General features: G+C 43.2%; 2 protein-coding genes across 12 annotated transcripts; one reads left to right on the plus strand and one right to left on the minus strand.

Moving 5' to 3' along the window:
- Positions 1-288: 288 nt before the first annotated feature.
- LOC107804963 (uncharacterized) lies at positions 289-4,131 on the plus strand. Of its 11 annotated transcripts, none has more exons than XM_075249837.1 (4): positions 289-305; positions 393-462; positions 1,128-1,356; positions 3,130-4,131. In XM_075249837.1, exons 3-4 carry the CDS (start codon positions 1,203-1,205, stop codon positions 3,927-3,929), a joined length of 954 nt encoding a protein of 317 aa, XP_075105938.1. In that variant the 5' UTR covers positions 289-305; positions 393-462; positions 1,128-1,202; the 3' UTR covers positions 3,930-4,131. The 11 variants fall into 11 exon arrangements, with proteins under 11 accessions (XP_075105938.1, XP_016484410.2, XP_016484409.2 ...); XM_016628929.2 differs by lacking the exon at positions 289-305 and adding an exon at positions 875-920 and having other exon boundaries at positions 363-462; XM_016628930.2 differs by lacking the exon at positions 289-305 and adding an exon at positions 875-920 and having other exon boundaries at positions 363-457.
- Positions 4,132-4,415: 284 nt separating this feature from the next.
- On the minus strand, positions 4,416-6,183 carry LOC107804962 (uncharacterized). Its single transcript, XM_016628922.2, has 3 exons — positions 5,998-6,183; positions 5,794-5,869; positions 4,416-5,417 (listed from the first exon to the last, which is right to left on the minus strand). The coding sequence occupies exons 1-3, from the start codon at positions 6,037-6,039 to the stop codon at positions 4,492-4,494; spliced, it is 1,044 nt and encodes a 347-aa protein (XP_016484408.1). The 5' UTR covers positions 6,040-6,183; the 3' UTR covers positions 4,416-4,491.
- Between the last annotated feature and the right edge of the window lie 17,650 nt (positions 6,184-23,833).

Here is a 23,833-nt window from a genome sequence, read left to right on the forward strand (position 1 = left end):
GTTATGCATAAGATAATACCAAATAGGATGTATAACTAATGCTTGCATAACTAATGCATATGTTCAAAATGTCTACCAAACAAGGTATTATTAATACACAAAGCTAATGCAAGAATTATTTTATCTAATGCATCGTACCAAACGACCCCTTAGGATCTTAGAGACTCATTTTGACACAGCAAAGAGAAAAAAAAACATGGGGTTTTGTTTCATATTTAAGAGCTCTTTCTACAATTTTTTTAATCACATTACTGAATAATGAATTAACGTCGTATAGACATTTTGGCTATATTTTCCACTTCCAGGTCGTGTCTTCGAACTTGGCTATAACTTGTGGTTTTTTTTTCTCTTTTTTTAACTTTGCTATTAACACCCTTCTCTCAATTTTCCAGTTCGGTCAAATGACAAGTTACTCGCGGCTCACTTTTCCTGCTCTCACGCAGACCGTCGCAACCGGGTGAGGTTTGTTCGTTTCTATTAATTGGAGGTTCCGTCCAGGTTTTCCTCGTTTGTTTGCTCAATAATTGTCTATTCACAATTTGAAGGCGACTGGTCTGTTGGTTTTGCTGATTGTTAGCAAATGAACTCCAAATTGAAATCTAAGTTGATTAGTTCTTAAAATTTCATCTAGAAACAAAGAGTTTTTATGTTTTGATAGCTTAAATCCTGAATCCAATATCGGACGTAATGGTATTACCAAGAAGTTGGAGGACAGGTACTATGTAAATGTAATGACGAAGAAATCTAGTTATATGTGCTTCTGATTACAACCTTTATGCTCCTTATTATTCTTTGATTAAGAGATTCGATCTGCTAGATGTTTCATTTATATTTGTTATTTGTCTATTAACTTGTATCGGATAAACCGTGACAGCTTAGAAACAACATAAAGCTGAAGAATACTGGAGATTAAAATAAAGGTAAATGGAGTTGATTCTAAAAAGAATTTCGTACTTCTTGAAAAGGGGAACATTAATAAGTGGAAGAAGGAACGTTAAAAGAATCAAACACACCACACACAATAAATAATTGAAACTTCGTCATTAGTCCTCTTCTTGGAATACAAAATTCTACTTGATTTCCTCTTTGTTTTTCCTAACACTAATAAATATTTTTTCCAACTGTAGTAGTTTCTTCTTTAAAAGAAGCTGGTGCGGAGTTAGGGTTGAGTTGTATGGTTTTATCTCTGCATAAATCGGAACATGGCTCGAAAGTTTTCTCGCCTTTGTACAGTTGCCTGCATGTACAGATCAATTACTGGAGCCAAATTGCAACCACCAATCTTGCCCTGCACATTCCAGTCTCGTCCACACACTATACTCCATGGCTATTGTTATCCTATGCTCCAACTTCAAGGTCAATTCTCTGCACTCCTCTCAACCTAATTGGTTATGTAATAAAGCTTGAAGCTTATTTTCCCTCTCTGTGATGTAATATTGGTGTTTATAAAGCACCGTTTGGGCATTCAGGAGTATTATAAGTGATGGAGATAAGGCTTCTTTTCATGTGGCCAATCTGTTTGTGAGAGAGTTCTCAATGAAATATTGGAAGCCCTAGACTAAGTTGCTCCGACATGGCAGTTTAGGTGCCGCACCCGTGTCTACACGACACCAGTATGAGTGTGGGTATGGGATCTGGTCAAACAATTTTGGGTACTTTGACCATGATGGACGGAAAAATTCGAGACAAGATACAATTTGATTCCCGAAATCAGAACCAATACTAGGGTAAATTGGAAGAAAATAGCATACCTTATCAAGGAAACCAGTCCTTTACTTATCTATAACTTGAGAATAAAAAAGAAATCCACACTTTACTAGTTATACTTAAGTATTCCACAAAAGTATTCATAATTTAGAGATATTTTTATTTTTTGAATTATTTTTAGCCGGATCCCGCACCCGTATCCGTACTAGGATCCGTATGCTGGAATCTTACAGTTTACATCTTGAAGTATCCGACATCTAGATCCGCACCCACACCCGCACTCGTATCCGAGCAACTTAGGCCCTAGACTGCTCTAAGGCAGTCCAAGGAGGACACAATAAATTTCTAGAATTTTTGTGGTGGATCAGATTCAGAAAAGGGATTTCTCAGTTGTAGGAGTAACATTTAAGGACTTCTTGAGTTTTGGACTGACTGACTTCTAAAGTTTCTGCTTCAATGTTATGCATCTCCAATCAGTGAATGAATTTCAACCTAGCATGGAATCGTCTAGTGAATAATTTTGAACACATCTATGCTTCTACTTCAATATTTTGCCTCTTAAGTGCTACTACTTGTGTCTCTGCTGTTTAACCATGACCATGACCCTGGAGAAGGATTTGGTTTTTGCATGTCAGCATTGTTCTTAACTGCTTTCTTATTCCATGAGTCTGCTACATGTATGTTTATGTGATTGTCACTTTTCATAGACTTCTTCATGGCTATTCCTACTTCTGCTTTCAAGAGAAAATTAATTCACATTCCTTTCTTGTGACGGGTTTTTGCATATATTCTATCAATTGATTGTTGCTGATCATAATCATGATCAGTTGAAAAGGACCCTTAAGTTCTAACATCTCTATAGTTATCTAACAATCTATAGGGCTGTGTTTCCTTTATTGTTTATCTGGCAAACCATACTTCACCTGTTGATAAAATCGCAGCTCACTTTAAAACAGACTTACTTATATGTGTCTGCCCCCAGTACGTGAGCACTTCTCCTTTCATTATAACTTGTCAGTTGGCATTCTTATTGTTTCTTGAAGTTCTTTCTTCTGTTCTTTGAAATGAAACTAAAACATATAAATTTGGAAGATCATCATTCATCAATGATATTCTGTATTCTAAGTTGTTATACATCCATAGAACATGTTAGTGCCTGTGCCACCATTATCTGACCTCTTTTTTCCCATGAAACTGCAACAAATTCTTAAAATTAAATTTTCCTCGAAGAGGCAACAATTTTTTAGAATTTAGTTCCTGAACTTGCTATGCATAGAACTTCTTGGTATAAGCCAGAAGTTAAAGCATCTACTTTTTGGAAATATGGAGTACTTTCTGCACACAACATTTTGAACTTTTTTTTTCTTCTTGCAAGTATAGTAACTTGCAAACAAAATTCAAGAGGTGATTTATTTGATGCAGCATTGAGATCATATGCACGTAACAGACGTTCCAATTATGATCTATTTGGTGGCGGTATACCTAAACCAGATGAGTTTAAGAAAGCCTGGGCAAAACAAATGGATGACGAAGAGAGCCGTCTTTGGACAGCAAGTGAGGATGAAAGTGACTCCGATAAAACTGATAGTCATAGCCGTCTCAAGAAAGAGATTAGGAAAGCTAAACAACGAGCAAAAGAGCAAGACAGTCCTATTGATGCAGATGATAGTGACGAACTGAGAAGTCTGTGGTCCGATAGTGATGAAGAGAAGACATTATGGACCGGTAGTGAAGGAGATGATGATGATGATATTCCAACTGAACCATATCCGAATGAAAAGAGTGATAGCTACATTGATAAACTGTTTGAATTTGAGGAAAAACCTCAATATAGAACGCTCTCTGAAGCCTTGAAATCTGAGCAGGAACCTGAAGAGTTATCTCCTGGAAAGCAAGCTAGAAAAATTGCAGTGGAAAATGCCCTTAAGAAATTGAAAAAAGGACCTGATGGGCGTTACATCAATGTTTGGGAGGTTATGAGCGATGTGGACATTCTGATTGGTGCTTTTGAGAACATCATTTCAGGGCCAGAGTACGCTGAGCTGAGACAGGGAGGACCTAAGCAATTGAATATGCAATTTTTCAAAGACATACAAGCTCGTATGAGAGATCCAAACTATGAGTTCTCTCCTGAAATGAAATTGAAACCAAAGAGCAAAGTGGTACCTAGAAAGAAATGGCAGAAAGCAGAGTCTAGGCGTAGGAAAGCACGGAAACGATAGCTTCATGGAGGTGCCATTTCTTTTAGCATCTAAATATTGTACCAATAGATTTATGTCTCAGGCGCAGATTCCATGCGTCTTTAGCTATTAGATCAGAGAAAATTCAGGTCTAGAAGAAGATGTGTCAGCAGTTGGTGGACTTGCTTACTGCTTTCTGTAAATTATTCATGATTGCTCTTATGTAGGCATTTTATTTAGATTACTTATTCTTGCTACTGAATGGGAACCTGAATTTCATAACTAACACTTTGAGATAGGTTAATTGCTCTACAGCTACCTCTCTATTTCACCCGGTAACTGGAGTTTCAACATTAATGCATGTATACTGCAATTGTCATTACGACGTTTGTCTCCAGCAGAGGTGGAATAAGTAATTTGTAAAATAAAGCATGTTACCTATCGACAGGTTAAATTACTAGGATAGTGTAAAAAAATTCTTTCACCGTAAATGTATATAAGTGATTCAAATGGAAAACGTACTTGTGACAAAAAAGGTAAAAGAAGACGACAATGTGAAACTTGAAATCTAAACTACATATAGAGGTGTAGAGACGGTAATCTCTCAAATATTGTAGCTATTCACGTTCCAGGGATGGCTGATGTTGGGTGGGAAGACACCATGTGTCTGATTGAGAATCCTCCCTGGGTGATAGGCGTAAATATCACTGTTGAAGTTGTCAATGTCATTGTCATACATTTTCTGCCTGTAAGAGTTCATCATTGTTGAAGGTGGATTACTGTAATGGCAAGCCTGCATGTCATTTATCTCACTGAATTGCCTTGGTTGATATCCATAAGCCCCCCGAGCAGTATGTAAGTTCCGCAGTCCTAGTTCTTTGCTTCCCAAATCAGCAAAACGGGAATTAATATCCTTGAGACCTTGGTTTGGAGCAAAACTAGGATTAGAGTTTCGAAGACCTTGGAAATCAACCATTGGATTTCTGCTACCAGCTTGTATACTTGGCAGATTTTCAAATGGGGAAGTTATTCCAAAATCTGCATTGTTAGTGATGTTTTCCTCCTGACCAAAATATGGATAATCCATGTTTCCTAGTGCATAAAGGTTTTGGTTTGTCTCACCTGTGAGGGAGTCAAATCGAACACTCTGGTCCACAAACTCTTTGTTGCCCCAATGATCGAAGCCTCGTTCAATAGGGGAAAACATAGGCTGCATCTTGGAGGTTCCAAGAGAATTGTATGAGCTGTGCATTTGGTTTTGATGCTTGATATTATTGAGCCAGTTAAGGAGTTCCGGATTCTGAGTCTTCTCATAGTCACACCAGTTTAGAGCTCCCTGGTTTTGGTGATTGTTGTTATCATTGAACCAGTTATAGAGTAGTTGTGTTTCCTGGTTTTCCAATGGATTCTCTGATAAAAGCTCTGCATGTTTCCTTGATTTGTTTAGTTTCTTGATCAGTGTTGCAGCGTCCACATTACCATATACTATGACCACTTGTTCTTCGACATCCATTTTCACTTGATAAACCCCTGAAACCAAATGTTTTAGCCGCAATGTAAATGATGTCTGTTTCTAAAATTCTAAAAATATGAACTTCCCCTGCCCTTTTTGTTGAAAACAAAGAAACGGGTTGATGCAGACATTGGTAAATGCAACTAGTTAATTAAATAATTGAAATCTGCACCTTTTATTTTCAAACGAACATTACAAATGAAGTATAAGGCAACTAGGAAACTAAATAACAAAATAATGAATAGAAAAGGTGGCGAACGATATTTACAGCTAATGCAAGAAATTCGAGAATCATTTACAAAATCATTATTTTTCTCTCGTGTTTTTCGGGTGGGCAGGTTAGACCGTTAGAGAAAGAAAGTGGTAGATGTTATAGGTGAGAAGTGAGAGTACCTTCAATTCTTGTAAGCAGTTTCTTCACCTTCCGCATGCATCCATGACAGTGGATCTGAACTTTAAGAACATAAGTCTGTAAACAGGAAGAAAAATATGAAAACAAACAAGTAGTTAAAGAAGGGAGAAGACAATGCTAAAGAGGAAATACTTAGAAAAAAGAAGAGGAGGAACTTATGAGAAGTGGAGTAATTAGTAAATGACCTGAATTCTCACATACTCAAATTCATGGGCAGTGGCAGACATTTTTCAGTGTTTAGTTTGTCCTCTTTTGTCAAATGAAGTTTGAACTACTTGTTCCTATTTTAAGCCTTCCTACTAACTTGTCTTGGAAGGATCATCCAACCAATGGCTAAAAATAAGCCACAGTTTGTACTAGTAGAGTGGCAGAGAAACGCAGGCACCAAATACATGACAAGAAACAAGAATATGGGGCACTATATAGCCAGCTAGCTAGTCCTTTCATCTTAAGTACAAAAACAGCAGACCCCCAAAAATGTCAGTGTCTGTAGTGATTTTGTGAGATAGCCCGGGGGTGTGTGGAGGGTGTAAGGAAAGGAGTCCGAAACCAAAATGGCAAGTTTTTGGACTCTAATTATGTTTCTACAGCTATAAAAAAAAAGTTATATTTGTACCTAAAACGCAGTATTATACTGCACTTTATGTTAACGAAATTTTAGCCGTTAACGTAAAACGCAGTATAATACTACGTTTTACTTAATAATTCGTTTTTTATGTAAAACGTAGTATTATACTACATTTTACTTCATTTTTGGGCCCACCAAGCGTTCTGCGGATAACTGACATAAATAATTCATTTTTTTAATGTAAAATGCAGTATTATACTGCGTTTTACTAAAATACTTCTTATTTGGGCCCACCAATAAGTGTTCTACGGATAACTGACATGACAATAATTCAAATACATAAAGCGTGGTATTATACTGCATTTTATATAAAAAAAAAATTGCAACCCCAAGCTAGGACTTGCCTTATTTAAAGGCGTTAGGATTTTATGAAAATCCATTCAAAACTTTCCTTTAAACTTCCGTTCATACTTCTCTTCTTATTATCAAGAATTTTTTTATAATGTCTGAAGAGCCAAAAATAAGGGTTTCATTATATTGGGGGGGGGGAGGGGGGTGAGGTTGTAATGGAGAATAATTCTGTGAGGTATAGTTCACCTCCACAGTGTCATATTAAATTGCCGCTTACAATGGAGTATGATAAATTGGTATCGTTGTTATGTAAAAAAATGGGTGTGAGGAAACGTTCGGTGAACCTTAAAGTAACCGGTAGATTTCCGTATTCTGCGACTCCGTAGGGGTTTGCTTATTATTCTGAGTTTAACATCGAAGATGATGAAACTCTTAAAAAACATTGCGGATTCTGGATGAATACAGGGAATTTATTGTAATAAAATTGTCGGAAATGTACGTCAAGGTTGAAGACGTTCCCAATAATGAGGGTGTGCATAGTAGGGATAACCCCCAGTCATCGGGTGGTTATTCTAGAGCAGTTTTTGCCGGACAGATTCCCGATGAAAGAGCTTACATTGATTTAAACTTGTCACCACCGGCGAATGAGCAGCGAAAAAAATAATTTTTCGACTTTATATAATCCACAAGACGGCTGGTAAACTTCAGTTTTTCTACGCTTTAGCGATGTTTAGTTTATGTTTGAATTGGATTTGTATTAACACTCATATTTTTCATAGGGGATACCGTCCGGATATGAATTTTACAAGTTATGACCCCGCTCCTAGTTGGAATATGCGTAGTTCTGGCGTGTTGGACCACGGTGGTTCATCCGGGAGTCATCACCAACAAGAAAATGTCCATCATGGAACGTCAACACAGTACGACTTGTAAGTAAAATGATATAGCTATATATAATGTATTTATCTAGTTGAGTAGCTTATCATTTTGTTCTTTTTGTGCAGTGAAAACGAGCAACTTGATGTTCTTGACCTCACACAGTTGCCCATAGACGACGTATTGACTCGTGATTTGGCAGATGCGCAGAGTTAGGAAGATGATAGTGATTATGACAACAATGTCGATGAGTCTGGAGATGACACACCCTTCCTTGATGAGGGTGATGATGAGGAGGAAGTGAATATCGAACCTGAGCTGACGAGGGAGCATACTCTTCCACCTCCCGTTAGACCAAGAGTGTACGAGTCCCACGTGCCGTTTCATGAGCGGAATATTCCCTACCTTGATAATTTGCCAAGTATGTCGGACGTGGATGCCCACACAAGGGATGTTGATGAATTTCGGTCAGCAATGTGGGATGAGTCTAGACCAGCGGTGCTGGCAAAGGGCATGTATTTCCCCGATAAAGCTCGCCTAATCAGGGCTGTGAAAATCTACAACGTAAGAGAGTATCGTGAGATGACGGTAAGGGAATCAACTACGGAGGTATACAAGGCTGTATGCCATAGATACTTAATGGGTTGTCACTGGATGTTGCATGCCAGCAACAAGAAATCAGGGTTGTGGAAAGTGGGTAAATATATTAGCACCCACAGATGTGAAATAGATACATTCAATGAGAATCACTTTAACCTGGATGTAAACTTGATTTCTCTTGTCTTGATTCCATACTTGGAAGTGTCCATTAGGTTCAAGATTAAAGAGTGTATTACAGCCGTCCACCAGGAGTATGGGTGTACTATAACCAAAAGAAATGCATATCTCAGGCATAAACGTGCCTTTGAAATTATTTATGGTGACTGGGATAAGTCATTTATAGCTCTGCCCAGGTACATGGCCGCACTGCAACACTTTAACCCCGGGACTATTGTTGAATAGAGGCGTGAGCGGAGTCCGGACAGACCCGAATATATTTTCAACTATGTGTTCTGGTCAATTAAATCAGCAATTGATGGTTTTGTGCATTGTCGTCCTGTAATTTCCATAGACGGTACGCATGTTTATGAAAAGTATGATATTAAGCTTTTGATTGCAGTTGCAGTAGATGCCAACGAACAAATATTTCCACTAGTTTTTTCCATTTGTGCCAATGAAAGCGAAGAGACGTGGATACTTTTTTTGAACCACTTGAAGCAGCACGTTGTCAAACATCGTTCAGGTATTTGTCTAATATCTGATCAACATGGTGGTATTTTAAGCTCTGTACAATATTTGTTTGAATGGCAGGAACCCTATGCATACCACCGTTACTATGTGAGGATCCTGAAGGCCAATTTCCAGAAGAAATATCACAACAAGGCCTTGCATGATTTAATGTGGATGGCTACAACTGAGCACCAGCAGTGCAAATTCACGAGGCGCATGGAAATGATCCAGTAGTTAGATCCACGAGCCTATACTTGGCTGATGAGACATGAGCTTCACATGTGGACATTGCATGTTGATGGTGGCAGACGATGGGGATCCCTGACTACAAATGTGTCGGAGTCATTCAACGACTTGTTGAAGTCTTGTTTACCGTGAAAATGGTAACAATAATTAAATTTGTAAATGGGACTCTAAAAATACTTGATCTATTTTTATGCTAGTTGTTAGAGCAGTTGATGCTAAGAATGTGAAGTTTAACGATGAAACATAAGCTAAAACGGGTCAATAATCAAACCGATGGGCTTTCTGCCCAGGCTTCGGACTGGTCGATGAGGGGCCTCGGGGTCGATATCCGTCTCAAGCTCGAGCTATCGGGGTAACCGAGAGAGGGATAACACTTAGAATATAATTAAAGAAGGCTCTTTATGGCCAATATCAAGAAATAAGTGAAGAACAAGTATGAAAGCAATAAATGTTGAGAGTGGCCTCGAGCGAGTGAGAGCGAGAGAGTTAGAGAGAAGAAAGAGAGAGAGATATTATTGATCTTGTGGAGAATAGTTGGAGCAACATCAGCCCCTTACAAGGTGGTGCGGATTCCCTTTATATAGGAGAGGGAATACAATATAATACCGGATGCATTAAATGTAAAGGCATGGAGATGGGATGGCTAGATGCGATACTAGACTCTGCTGATGCTAGTTGCTCGTCTCGGGAGTTCCCCACCCTCAGAATCTTTGTTGGGTCGTGGGCGAACCTCGGGGGAGGGATCTTGATCGTAGCCCTGCAACCTCGAGACACTGATATGACTCCCCGAACGCACCTCAGTGGCGAGAAATTGATCCCTCTGATTTTACCGTATATAGATAGTCTCCGCGTTTCCTAGAATAAAGTAATAGGAAATGATTTTGAACCGTCGTCTCGAGGTCATCATTGTCGTGATGTCAACCATTTAAGAGCATTAAATGCCATGTTCCAGAGAACTGTGCAAGGCCGCCGTCATATGCAATAATCGAGAAACCCACGAACTGCCATTGGCTCATCCTTTCCGCTCCCCAAGTGGTTCCTATAAATACATTAGTTTCTTGAAACTTCACACTTTCACCCCATTTCCAAGCTCACGATCAGAATCTTTTGTATTTGACACTCTTTCATCTTTTCATAGAAGAATTTTTACCATTGTCATTGCTAGGACTTCTAGGACGATTCCCCAGTGGGACAACGCTGCATCATCATCCCGATCTCCTAAGGAAGAAACCAGAGCGATTCCCTCTTTGGAACAGTGTGCCCCATATGATCTAGATATGTCAGAGGATTTTAGCGTCGATGCCACTTCATCTACACCCGGGCCGGTGCGAGCATGTGTCCCGATATATTAGCATCGTGACCGATATTGGCAAGGTAAGGAAGGACTGCCGATGGAGCGAGGCAATGGGGGTGGAGATTCTCGGTCCCAATGATAATATAACAGACCATAAGGCTGGCTTCCTTCACGTATACACCTACCCATTCACCCTGGGGTCCCGATAATTCTACCGAGTTCTCTCCCCTGGAGATAGACCCGGTTATCCTTGACTTATGTGATCGATACCAAGTGACGCTTGGTCAGATCTACCCTTCTTTTTGGAGGATAGTGTTGATGCTTCGTCATTTCACCGAAGGGGTTGAAGGTGAGATCTTTAACCTCAATCATCTGATCAGGATGTACAGCCCTCATTTATCGAGGTTTAATCAGGCTTCACCATCGGTCCAAAAAATCTTTTTTCTCGAGCGTCGACGAGGGAAAGGATCGAGGATAGATGAGTAGCTTTATCTGGGTAAAGACTTCGGACATCATCCCGGCCCAGAGGATGCCCTTTCCGGAGAGGTGGAATACCCGACGTAAGCAATTTTTCCCTTAGCCGCTTTTCAACTATTCTTCCTTTCAAAATAATGATCTCTTTGTGCTTCCTGCAGCCGCTGCTTGGTACTCGAGGGCGGTTCCAGATCTGTCGGGATAGATCGGGCGGTTGGACGAGAAGTTCCCATATTGCATTCGGTCTTGGACCAGCCTGGCAAAGAAGCGTTGGGTGGCTAAGAATCATGGTGAGGTTCTTTTACCATCTTTGCCTTGTACTTTGTGTTTCTTTCTTAGCCCTTAGTGAAAGCGCCTTGCGGTTACTGTGCTGGTGCAGGTCTTGGCGAGAATATGCAGATGGGGCCACCCCCTGGTGGCGAAGTACATGTAAGAAGAGGAAAAGCAGAGCAGCTGTTGTCCATCCTGTGGTAAAGAAAACCAGGTCACTTGAGCATCGAGCCACTACTGGGACTACCGCTTCAACCTTAGAGGCAAATCCTGATACCGAGGGAGAGGGTGATGAAGAATGCTCGCTAGAGCGGAGAACGAGGCCGAGTGCGAGAGCCTCGTAGGCTCCTCGGCCAGAGGCTACTGAGTCCAGAACGGCTGGCTCCGGTCCGCCTCGTGAGTCGGGGACCCTCGAAGAGGATGTTGATGTAGCTTCAGATCGCACGATTGGGTTTGATGTAGTTTCCGCCGGGGGGACCGCTGCCATTAATCTTGAGGGGTTGGGGCTCGGAGCCTTTTAGGAATGTGGGTTGCCACCTGGAGAAGTCGGCGACCTAAACGACTTCTTTTCGTGCTTCTCGGTCTCGTTAGGGGAACTACAGGATGCTCAAGGGATGGTCAGTGCCACAACGGGGATTCCTCTCCAAAGGGGAGGCTCTATTGCCAACATCTTTGATAGCGTTAGTGATAGCGCCGATCTTGATATTCCTGGTGCTGTCAAAGCGGCGGAGAAGTTCATGCAACAGGTTATAGCCATTTCTCGTGCATTTCTTTCGTCCTTGAACGTCATTCTTCATCTTTCTAATTTTTCTGATATGCCGTAATACAAGGAGATGTACGATCATGCCATCATTCGGCTTCGCGGGGAGCTTTCTTATCATGAAAAGGAGTGTAAGAAAGCTAGGATTCGGAGGCTCGCTATGTCCGGGGAGGGAAAGAACTGGAAGAACTTCGGGCCGCTTTGGAAACGACGCTCCGGGAGAAGGCCAATCTTGTTGCCCAGGTACTTTACCTTGCTCATGCCCGACTTTTATTCCGTATTCCCATATATATTGGCTCACCTTTCTTACGCAGGTCGAGCAGAGTGGCTCATAGATTAATCAACTGAATATGGAGATCTCCGTTCTGAGGGAGCGAAATGAAATAGTGGTCGGGGAGTTGATAACATCCCGGGATCTTCTCGAGGATGCTCGCAGGGAGATTGCTGCCTTGGCCGCGACTAAGTTCGAGGTCGAACAAAATGCTATCACTTATTAGGAGGATGCGGCCACGGCACATAGAATAGCTCGTGATGTATCAATAGCAGCTGGGAAGAAACTGACTCGAGCTATTAAGCATGCTAAGGTGGAGGGGAGGAGAGAGACTCTGGAGGAAATCGGAGCCAGAGGTATCGACCCGTCAGCTGATCTCAAGGCGGCCCGTGAAGTGGAGGAGGAACTGGCGCTTTTAGTTTCCCCTGATGAGGGCGAAGATAGTAGCGATGGGGAATAGTTTCCGAATAATTTGGTATCCTTTCCTTTTCCCCTTGTATGTTGCCCCAAGGAGAATGGGTTGTGTAAAGATGTTGTTCTATTTGACAATGTTAAAAGGGTGTTTTCATTCTGTCAGTCCTTCTCTTCCCCACCCCCCCTTTTTAGTCTCCTTGCCCCTTTGCTTTCGCGTTTTGGCTTTTGCCTCTCGGCGTCAGCCCTTCGGAGCTAACTCTTAGATCAACCGGGACCCTGGAACTGGCCATGTCCCGGGGCTAAATTGACAGCTTCTCTCGGACTGGTGCTCGTGATGTCAGGGGGCTCCCCGAGGTCCCACAGTTTTTTGAGTTACGTGGGATATCAATATTCGTATGGTCTGATAATAGTAAAAAAAAGGGCCGGGGTGATTCCGCTAGTGTGCTTCCCTAGGTGAGGGTGACATTAACGCGGCCAGAATTAATTGGCCCTCTTGTGTAGGCGGGCAGTTGTTGCTTTGCCCCTATATATTTGTTCATCCATCTCTCAAGTGGCGAATTTGCTGTTTTGAAAAGGCTGTCTCTTCTGCAGAATCTGGCGCTTTGTGCTAGTCCTCCCGCTTCCCTATTTCAGAAATTTTTTGCCCAGATCCTTATTTTTTTTCCTCCCTACTTTTCCGTATCCATGGCTGCTGTGTCGACGTCCGATTATCTGGTGGAGGGGAGTCCCTCCTGCGTTCCGCATTCGGTTGGCGCCAGCAGTTCGCCTCCGAAGTCAGGTGAACGTGACTCGGGATGCCCTGCCTCGAGGAGAGCTATCACGCTGAGGAAACCTCCCAATGTTTCAGGCCATTGGGAGCATGTGTCAAGGATCATTTCATCAGTGGGGGAGGAAAACCTCGAGAAGATCATAAAATATTGTGGATGGGGGGAAGGCGTGATTTTGCAAGTACCTTCCCCCGAGGAGAGCGTTATGACATATGTTGAGGGATTTTTGAGCGTATACACTCACGTTTTCGCGTTGGGTTCCCCCGACAGGTCCGTGCTCGATATATGTCGGAGATATCAAGTAACACTGGCGCAGGTTCATCCCTCCCTTTGGAGAATAGTGCAGGCGATGAGATATTTTGCGGATAAGGCCTGGATAGAGTTTACTCTCAGCCATCTCGTGAGATTGTATCGGCCATTGCGCTATCAGGGCCTTATTGCTCTTCAACGTCGATCCACCCGAGCTTCTGTAGTCGGCAATGAGGAGGATGAGGACCGGGGATGGATGAATCGGTTTGTTTGGATCCGAATGACCAACGTCATTCCTGGAGAATTTTTGCCATTTCCTGAGAAATGGAACTCCACACGTAAGTGCCTCATACGAACTGTCTTTGTTTCGACCGGAGGCTGGCTCCATAACGATATCTTTCTGTTCTTTATTTGTAGCAACTCATTGGTCGCCTAATGAGGTCCCTGATTTAGCCAAGTGGTCTCGTAAGCTGGCAGCTTGCTCGATTTATGACAGGCACCAGTGGCGAGATATGTCCAAAGGGAGATGAGAGGAAAGCATCACGGTAGGTGCCCGACGCTCTTCCTCCTAAAAAATGGTGCTTTTCTTTCCGGTTTATTTGATTTAACTGTCACAGGTATTGAGGTTCCTTTCAAAGTGGGGTCGTGTCCCCCGGGGGAGGAGGAGATATTATTGGCCTCGGGATCAAGGAGTGTTGATAGAAAAAAAGATGTTCCGGGATGCGGAAAGGCTTGTACTGAGGTGACTCCCTCTCAGCGATTAAGGAGAAGTGATTCGGTCGATCGACAACCTTCTAGAAGTGGTATGCTGTTGGACGTTGTTTCGGCCTTCGGCGAGGGCTTAACGTTTTGGCCTTATGGTGAGTTTTGACTGTTGTAAGGTTGTTCTGGCCCCGCATTTTTCCTTTTCCACTATTCTTTTTCTTTATCCGGCTTTCTTTCGTAGGCCTTTGACAGGCTTAAATCCGAGTTGCTTCGTTGCGAGGCCCTGTTGCGGGAGGCTCTGGACAGGGAGAAATCCCTCAAGCTTCTTTGTGCGGCAAATGAAAGCGAGCTCGTTTCCTTACGATGCGAGGTGGACCGGAACCGGATCCATGAGATCCACCTGGAGAAATAGGTACCCTGTATTTCATGATAGCTTGCACTCTCTTTCTATCTTGGCGTCTTGATATTTTGGTGTTTTAGTTGAAGGACAAAGCGGATGAGTTGGGATAACTCTGGGGCGAGGTTGGCCAAGTCAAATGCAAACTCGTCGAGCTGCAGGTGCATGCGGGTGCCTATATTGCCACCAAAGAGAGGGCTCAGGCCGGAGTTTCTGCTCTTGAGGCACAAATCTAGACCGTTCATGCGAACGATTCTGCTCGGGCGAAAATGATCGCAAGGCTTTCGTTCGAGCTGTCGAAGGCAAAAACCGAGGTGGTGAATGTTCGGGCCGACGTTGTGATGAGTAATACCAGGGAGAGATAGAAAGTGGCGGCCTATTCGAGGAGCACTGACATTGCTAAAGTTGAGCTGAAGAGGGCCCTTGATCGTGCAAGCAATAGCAAGGAGTATGCGAGGTGCAGATCCCGAAGGAAAATCCTTGAGGAGATTCATGTCAAGGGCTTCAATCTCTCGGGGGAGATCGAACAAGCCAAAGGGGAGGAATATGATGCCAAGTTCCTTCTGTCCGATGCTGAAGACGGTGAGGAGGGGGCCACCAGGCCGTAGTTGTCGAAGGGGGGAACGTTATTCCCTGCCTTCTTCTTTGTATATATAGCTTTCATAGTATGTTGTAGATTGAGATTGTGCTTTACCGTTAGTATGTAAAAATAAGAGGGGGAACCTCACAATTTGTATCTTTTGTACTCTTGTTCATCAAGATCTTAATCGGGTCTATTCGACCTTTGGATCGATAGAAATCTCCAAACCTTTAATATGGCCCTGATGTTCGTTAGGCCAGCGGCAACGGCTTTTATTTTTTTGCATTTGGGGCGTATGCACTTTAACCACTTTGGGGTTTAGTCTCCGAGTTGGGCTCCGAATCGAGCTCAATTTTCCCTCAAGTCTTACGTCTGTACGGGCTGGCGACAATGGCTCTTACGCCTTGGGTCGGAGCGACCTTTTATGTATGTGGCTCTGAGGCTTGTGGAGCTGGCGACTATGGCACTTACGCTGTGCCCTTAGGCATGTGTAGTTAACTATTTCGGACCCGGTCTCCGAATCAGGTTACGACTCGAGCGCATTTTAATACTCAAGTTTTCAATTTTCAAGCTGGCGACAATGGCTCTTATGTTATTGGTCGTTGCGACCTTTTAGTGTGCGGCCTAAGGCTCATTTGGCTGGCGATAGTGGCTCTTACGCTTTTGCCCGTGGGCATATTATAGGCTTTATTTTCCTCTCATTAAGGTCTTTTGAAATAATTTTTCTTGACCCGTCGTTGGTTCGGGAAGAACCTCGATTTCAAGTTGTTAGCGGCGATGTTCGAGCACATCGGAAGGTTTAGCTCGTAGGCTGAGTAGCTTGAAGCCTTGTGATTTGGAGCTGATATGGTCGAAGCTTGTTTTCCTGTTGAGGGTAGCTTGTTTTAACCGGTTCTTTTTGAAGTAGATTCGAAGTAATGGCCTACGATTTTGTTAGCAACGGTCGGCCGTCCCCGAGTCGTGTTAATTTAGCTGGTGCAGCCGTTTTGACCGTAGTCATATGTGTTTGGCCGGAGCCATTTTTTATCCCGAGTAATAGTTTAGGCGTATACAAATACGACATATAGCCTAAACTTTGGGATTGAGTTTCATGCCTATTGAGGTCGTACAATTTGTCATGCATGTTGAGGTATTACAGCTTGTCATGCCTGTTGAGGTCTTACAGTTTGTCATACCTGTTGAGGTCTTACAGTTTTTGTTGCTATGTAGAATAAATCTAACTAGACCAAGTCTACCCGCTCGAGGTCTTACGGCCTCGGGTTTTCCAGTGTATGGCGATTGGCGACAGTCTCCGAGTCATCGAGTTTGCTTAGGCCCAGAGACCGTTACTCGTGATTTCGGAGTTGCCTCGTTGGGGCCTTATGAGCTCGAAGTTCCGACCTTGAGGTCATGCGGGTGCCAAATTGTTGAAGCTAAGTCTCTGAGTATTTCGGGACGTATCCGGTGGAGGGAATCCTCGCCGTAAGCATGCCGAAATATTCTTCTTTGGAGTATGAGTTGCTGAAAGATATTCTTTAATTGTTTGGCGTAAATACATGTTGTTTCGTTGTCTTGAGATCGGCCCGCGCAGACACGGTTCCTTTGATCGTTTGGCCCGGTATATGATTTTCCATTGGGACCTTGTTTGTCCTTTCCTGGTATAGGGCTGATTGTAAAGAAAGTCCGGTGGGCCCATCGAATCTTTCTCGAGAAGTACGTGGACATTGCCTTGTTAAAAACCTTGTCGGCAAAAACCCGTTTCGAGATAAAAAAAATGATCAAAGGAAAAGAGTACAACGGATGCTTTGAAACCTTAGGGTCCTCGAGCCGGAGCGGTGTCCCGATTGTCTTGGTCGCTGGCTTGCGCAAGAGTTATCATGAAGTAAAAGATAGAAAAAGGGAGAGGTGATTATACCTTTGTGGCGATGGCGCTTTCGGGTTCTAGCGTTCGTTTGGCGGTTGCCATGTGGTCCTCTATTTGAATACGTCTGGGGTGATCATCAAAAAATTGTGTGGACGATGTGTTGGGGCTCGTCTGCATTATTCTTTTTGGCTGTTTCTCTTTCTCAGAAATAGTTTTTAGCCCAGTTGCTGAGAAATTCCTGAAGGTTCTCGTTATCGAGCAGTCAGGCCACTTCCTCTCAGAGCTGCCTGCAATCCTCGGTTCGATGCCCGTGTGAGTTGTGAAACTCGCAAATCAAGTTGTAGCTCCTTTGAGAAGGATCCGAGTGTACAGGTCTGGGCCATCTGGCGTCCCTGATTTTGCTAATGGCGAACACGATGTTCGATACATCAACATTGAAGTTGTACTCCGATAGGCGGGGCGCCCCCGCTGGACCTGTGTCCCCGTCGAAGCCACCTCTATTGATGGGACCCTGAGGGTTCTTTCCTCAGTTTATCAATCGGTCGTTGCGAGGCGGATTGCATTTCGGAGCATTTCTCCTATCATCAGGGTACGAATGGTACCTCTCTTTATTTGATTTTGACTCCTTCGCTAAGAATATACTCAGGTATACTGAGCCCGAAGGGGCTCCTAGATGGTCGTCCTCAACCTTGATCTTTGACTGGTATCGGTTGTGGATGTCCGACCAGGTTACGGCGGGGTACTCGATCAGGTTCTCTTTTAGCTGCCTTGAGGATACCGAGCTTCGTTCATTCAAGCCTTGAGTGAAGGCCTGCACTACCCAGTCATCGGAGACCGGGGTAGTTCCATTCGTTCTGTCTAGAAACGAGACACGAATTCTCGCAGCATTTCATTTTCCCTCTACTTAATCTTGAATACGTCGGACTTCCTTGTTGCTACCTTGATGGCACCGGCGTGCGCCCTTACGAAGGAGTCTGCTAGCATGGCGAATGAATCTATAGAGTTGGGAGATAGGTTGTGGTACCACATCATGGCCCCCTTCGAGAGCATTTCTTCAAATTTCTTAAGTAAGACAGACTCGATCTCATCGTTTTTCATGTCGTTGCCTTTCACCGTGCACGTATAAGCAGTGACGTGTTCATTAGGATCCGAGGTCCCATTGTATTTTGGCAGTTCTAGCATTCTGAACTTCTTTGGAATGGGTTTTGGAGTCGCTTCCTCTGGGAATGGCCGTTGCAAAAACTTCCATGAATCTACACCTTTCAGGATCGGAGGTGCGCCCGGGATTTGGTCGACTCTGAAGTTGTAAGCTTCGACCTTCTTATCGTTGGCTGCTATCATTTTCTCGCCTGACTCGACCCTTTTGGTGAGATCCTCCAGTATTTTCATGATGGCAGGATCGGCCACTGATCCGTCATTGCTTGACCACTCCGGTACCCGTTCGTCTGGGGAAGCAGTTTCCGGTGCTACTGTGCTAAGAGTCTTCGGGTGGCTTCGCAACTGAGCGATAGCCAACGGCCGTGCCTACAACATTTCAAAAATATCGTGATGACTGACTTCCTGTGCTTCCCGAGCTAGGGTCTTTTGGGCTTCTTGTTGGTCGCCATGTTGTATGCTTCAGTCGGTGTGTGAGGTTTCGTCGACCTGTTGCGCGTCTTGTGAACCCGCGTCCGCTGAAATCAGTCCAAGGGCGTTATCAAGGTTCTGCGGTGGCGCGCCAATGACTGGAACAACCATACCGTTTTCTTCATGATTTTCGAAGCAGTCGTTCTCAACCCTGTTTACCGAGCCAAACATTTTGACCTGAAATCAAGAGATCTTGGACAAGAAAAAGTGTGAAAGATAACTTGCATTTGTGTAATGAAACCAGCAAGAAAATAATCACTACTATTTTTAGCCCCACTGTGGGCGCCAAACTATTTACCATGAAAATGGAAACAACAATTAAATTTTTAAATGGGACTCTAAAAATACATGATCTACTTTTTTGCTAGTTGTTAGAGCAGTTGATGCTAAGAATGTGAAGTTTAATGATGAATCATAAGCTAAAATGAGGCAATAATCAAACCGAGGGGCTTGCTGCCCGGGCTTCAGACTGGTCGATGAGGGGCTTCGAGGTCAATATCCGACTCAAACTCGAGCTATCGGGGGTAACCAAGAGAGGGATAACAGTTAGAATATAATAAAAGAAGGCTCTTTATGGCCAATATCAAGCAATAAGTGAAGAACAAGTATGAAAGCAATAAATGCCGAGATTGGCCTCGAGCGAGTGAGAGCGAGCAAGTTAGAGAGAAGAAAGAGACAGAGATATTGTGGAGAATAGTTGGAGCAACATCATCCCCTTACAAGGTGGTGCGGATTCCCTTTATATAGGAGAGGGAATACAATATAGTACCGGATGCATTAAATGTAAAGGCACAGGTATGGGACTGCTAGAGGCGATACTAGACTCTACTGATGCTAGTTGCTCGCCTTGGGAGTTCCCCACCCTCGAAATCTTTGTTGGGTCGTGGGCGAACCTCAGGGGAGGGAGCTTGATCGTAGCCCTGCAGCCTCGAGACACCGATATGACTCCCCAAACGCACCTTAGTGGTGAGAAATCGATCCCTCCGATTTCACCGTATACAAGTTTGCACGTGGATTGCCTGTCACTGCCATGGTCCGGATGACATTCAAACAGATTGCAGAGAGGTTTGTTTAAAGGCATAGAGCTGCATCGGTATTGATGGACAGGGGTGTTCAATTTTACCAATACCAATGAGAAGATTTGAGAAGTATAGGAGGTGAGCACATTGGCATTGATTTTTTACAGTACGATCACGACTGGGGTATTTTTGAAGTTTGCACCGCTATCCACGGACACCGGGGGAATAATCTACAGACGGTTAATGAAGCCAACATGTGGGAAATGGGCCATCTACCACATGTCGTGCGCACATGCCTTGAAGTGCTTTCAACAAGTTGGTTTAGGGGCAACCAACTATATTGATAGGCAATATAGTGTTGTTGCATACGTAGACACATATAGTGGGCAGTTGCAGCCATTGGGTGCAGAGCATTATTGGCCACCGGAACCTTTTAAAATGGTGTGTAACAAGGACTATTTGCGCAAGCTGCAAGTGCAAAAGAGAATGCGTATACGAAACCAAATGGATGTTGGTGACACAGTTTATGCACGTAAATGTGGAATATACTCACAAATTGGACACGACCATCGTAAATGTCCTTCAGCTGGTATAGGTGGCGGTGGTAATCTAGCTCCTGGTGCAAGTTCATCGAATGTACCCAACTATCAAGGATACATCTAGTCTTTTGTTTTCGTATTATTTTTTGTAATAAGTGTCTGTACTTATGTATGTTCCAATATCTATCAAATAAAATTATGTTCCACAATTTTGTTACATCTTATTTTTTAACATGACCTTTTGAATTGGGATGATGATATGGAAGTTCAAACATTCAACTTATTGGTGTTAGTAAAGAAGACTAATCTTAAAATTAAAAAAAAACCTATAAAATCAAGACATCTTTTATTATCCTTCTTGAAAATTTGCTTTTTAAAATGGTCGTTGTCTTAAAAAAGGAATCGAAGAAAATAACTAAAGCAACGTACAAGAAAATAAAGGATAATAACCAATACGAAAAATTTAATATGTATAATGCGGTACAATACTACGTTTTGCGTATTGTCCTGTCGGTTTGAAAAAAGCTGAAGCGACTGCGCAAAAGATATTTCATCTCAGAAAAATTTAATATGTATAGCGCGGTACAATACTACATTTTGCGTGTTGTCTTGCCGGTCTGAAAAAAGCTGAACCGACAGCGCAAAAGCTATTTCGTCTCAGAAAAATTTAATATGTATAGCGCGGTACAATACTATGTTTTGCGTGTTGTCTTGTCAGTCTGAAAAAAGTTGAACCGACTGCGCAAAAGCTATTTCGTTTCAGAAAAATTTAATATGTATAGCGCGGTATAATACTACGTTTTGTGTGTTGTCTTGTCGGTCTGAAAAAAGCTGAATCGACTGCGCAAAAGCTGTTTCATCTCAGAAAAATTTAATATGTATAGCGTGGTATAATACTACATTTTGCGTGTTGTTTTGTCGGTCTAAAAAAGCAGAACCGACTGCGCAAAAGCTATTTTGTTTCAGAAAAATTTAATATGTATAGCGCGGTATAATACTACGTTTTGTGTGAAATCTTGCCTATAAATAACGAGCGCATTCTAGTTATTTTCTGCGATTAACAATAATCAATAGCAAATATTTTCATAAAACAAATGTTTCTCTTTACGCTTTAACAAATGTCTCAACAACCCCTTTATGTCCCAAGGTGCAAGTGCGGCAAAAGATGCATGATGCACGATTGTTGGGAAGAAGCTGGACGCCGCTACTGGGCGTGTATGAACAAGTTTTATAGGCAACCCGACGAACCAGTTTGCAATTTTGAGGTATGGATTGATGAACCCTATGAGCAGGAATACTACAAAGACAAGTTGCATTCTCTTCATAGTTTATGTTTGAAGCAGTGGGAAAGAGAGCGACAATCCAAACAAGAAGTTGTGGAGTTGAAGGCGAAACTCAAGGAAGTGGAAGAAGAAAAAAAAAAGCTTGAAGACCAACTCAGGTGGTTGGAGCAGAGAATACCAGGTGGTCATGACTAAACAATGACATGTACGTATTGAGCGTAGTAATGTATCTTTATGTTTCCCTTGTCATGTGTTTTCATTAGTTGTACTGAATTTATATTATGTTAGGTTTGCTATGTTTGTGTTTGTGTTGTACTGTTAAAATAAAATTGTTGTTCAAAATGTGTTAAAATAAAATTGTTGTTAAAATACAATTCTTGCCATTATTTACATAATGTAGTATTTACACAAAATACCTTAAAAAGAAATCAATGAGTCCCACAGCCTATGTGCTTCAGTGCAACCGCTGGCCTGAGGCGCATCCCCTGTCGCCCGGGTATACTATCAAGATCATCCTCATCAAGTCGCCTCTTTATGTAAGGATGCGCAGCAGCATGATCGCCAGTACAGCTGGCAAGATTGGTAGAAGGGGTCATCGGTCTGTCAGCAACCTATAAAATAATTACTAAGATTAGCATATGAAAATGTATATTAGTAATGTACGTGTTAAGTCAAAAACATTTTCTCACCATGGTCTTATTGGGCTCCTGAGTATAAACATCTGTGGTGTCCTCATCATCGCATACAATGGGCTCCGTGATGGGCTGGGACGAAATCTTAATAAGAAAATTAAAAATTAATTTATGTCAAATCATGAAGGAAAAGAAAACAAATTAAAATTTAACAGTAATACAAACATACATGCGCCTGTGATAGATCAGCATCAACCACCGGGGATGAGCCAAAACTCAACCTGCGCCTGCCATCCACGTCTTGGGTCGGCCGATCCTCAGCTGTGGTAGATGGGCCTGAAAAGAACTGCTCTACATCTCCGTCGATTGTACCCGTGATCAACAATGGATATGACGGGGTGACCTACGATGCTGGTAGATCCAGCTGAAGGCTGTACGGCGGCATGTTGATGGAAGGCTCGTCTAGCTGAGGAAAATAACCCGGCTGATCATCTCTAAGATCCTCATTAGGTTCCTCAACAAATGGGTCAACAAGTGCCTCAATGCCCCATTTGCTGGGGACCACCTCCTCGTCGTCCCCCACGGCCCCGTGGGGCACCCCTGCCTCGTGGGACAGCCCTGCCTTGTGGGGCAGCCCTGGCTCATGCCCGACCCCTGCCTTGTGGGATAGGCCTACCCCGATGGTGTTGCTCTGGCGCCACATACTCAGCTGCGTGATCTAACCTATTGTCCTCTTTGGCTCGTTGCAGTGTCCGGAGAGCCAGCTCTACCACCCGCCGGCCATACTCAACGACTGCAGGATTGTCGGCATGCTGCTGCATCTCCTGTCCCAACCGGTAGACCATATGATGACCAATAGCCTGCACAACATTTAAAATATTAATTACATAATGCTATATCACAGTTATAAGTATGGATTCCAACAAAAACATATCAGTGCCTCGTGCCTCCCGGCGTATGGTCTGAACCGACCGCCAGCTTCATGAACAGGGTTCCTGATCATCAGTCGAGTGTGACGGTGGTACCATGACGTATACATCTCAATAGTCGCCGCCTGGATCTATTAAGGTAGTGGCGAAATCAGGTCCTCTCGCTGCTCCCAAATATGGACCTGCGCCTCTAGCCATGCTACAAATGCGTCGTCCACCCTCGAACGATCATCCCACTGATAATATATAGCCACCCATACAGGCTCCCTCGGTATAGTCTGCAGACGGTCAAACTGGCGAAGTACCCGCTCTGTGGCATGATGCTCCACAACATCGAGGCACATCAGCGGGACGAAAGTGCTCCAAAGCTGTCGGTCGACCGAGCAATAATTGGGCAGGTCAGCTATCAACTCGTCGCTATATGGAGTCCATATGAACTATCAAATAATAACATAAAAGTGAGTATGCGCAACACAAATGAATGTATAACAAGTAAGTTTAGGTACATATTTACCTGTGCGGCCTCCAGCATGTCCAACACATCCCTGACAAGGGGGAGATTATGATGAGCATCAATGCATCGGTAGTTCCCACGCCGGAGAACCCACCTTCTATCTAGAGGGAGAAACGGAGGTGCTACATCCGAAGGTAATAGTGGT

Source organism: Nicotiana tabacum, chromosome 3 (genome assembly GCF_000715075.1).
Source record: "Nicotiana tabacum cultivar K326 chromosome 3, ASM71507v2, whole genome shotgun sequence".
Classification (NCBI taxonomy): domain Eukaryota; kingdom Viridiplantae; phylum Streptophyta; class Magnoliopsida; order Solanales; family Solanaceae; genus Nicotiana; species Nicotiana tabacum.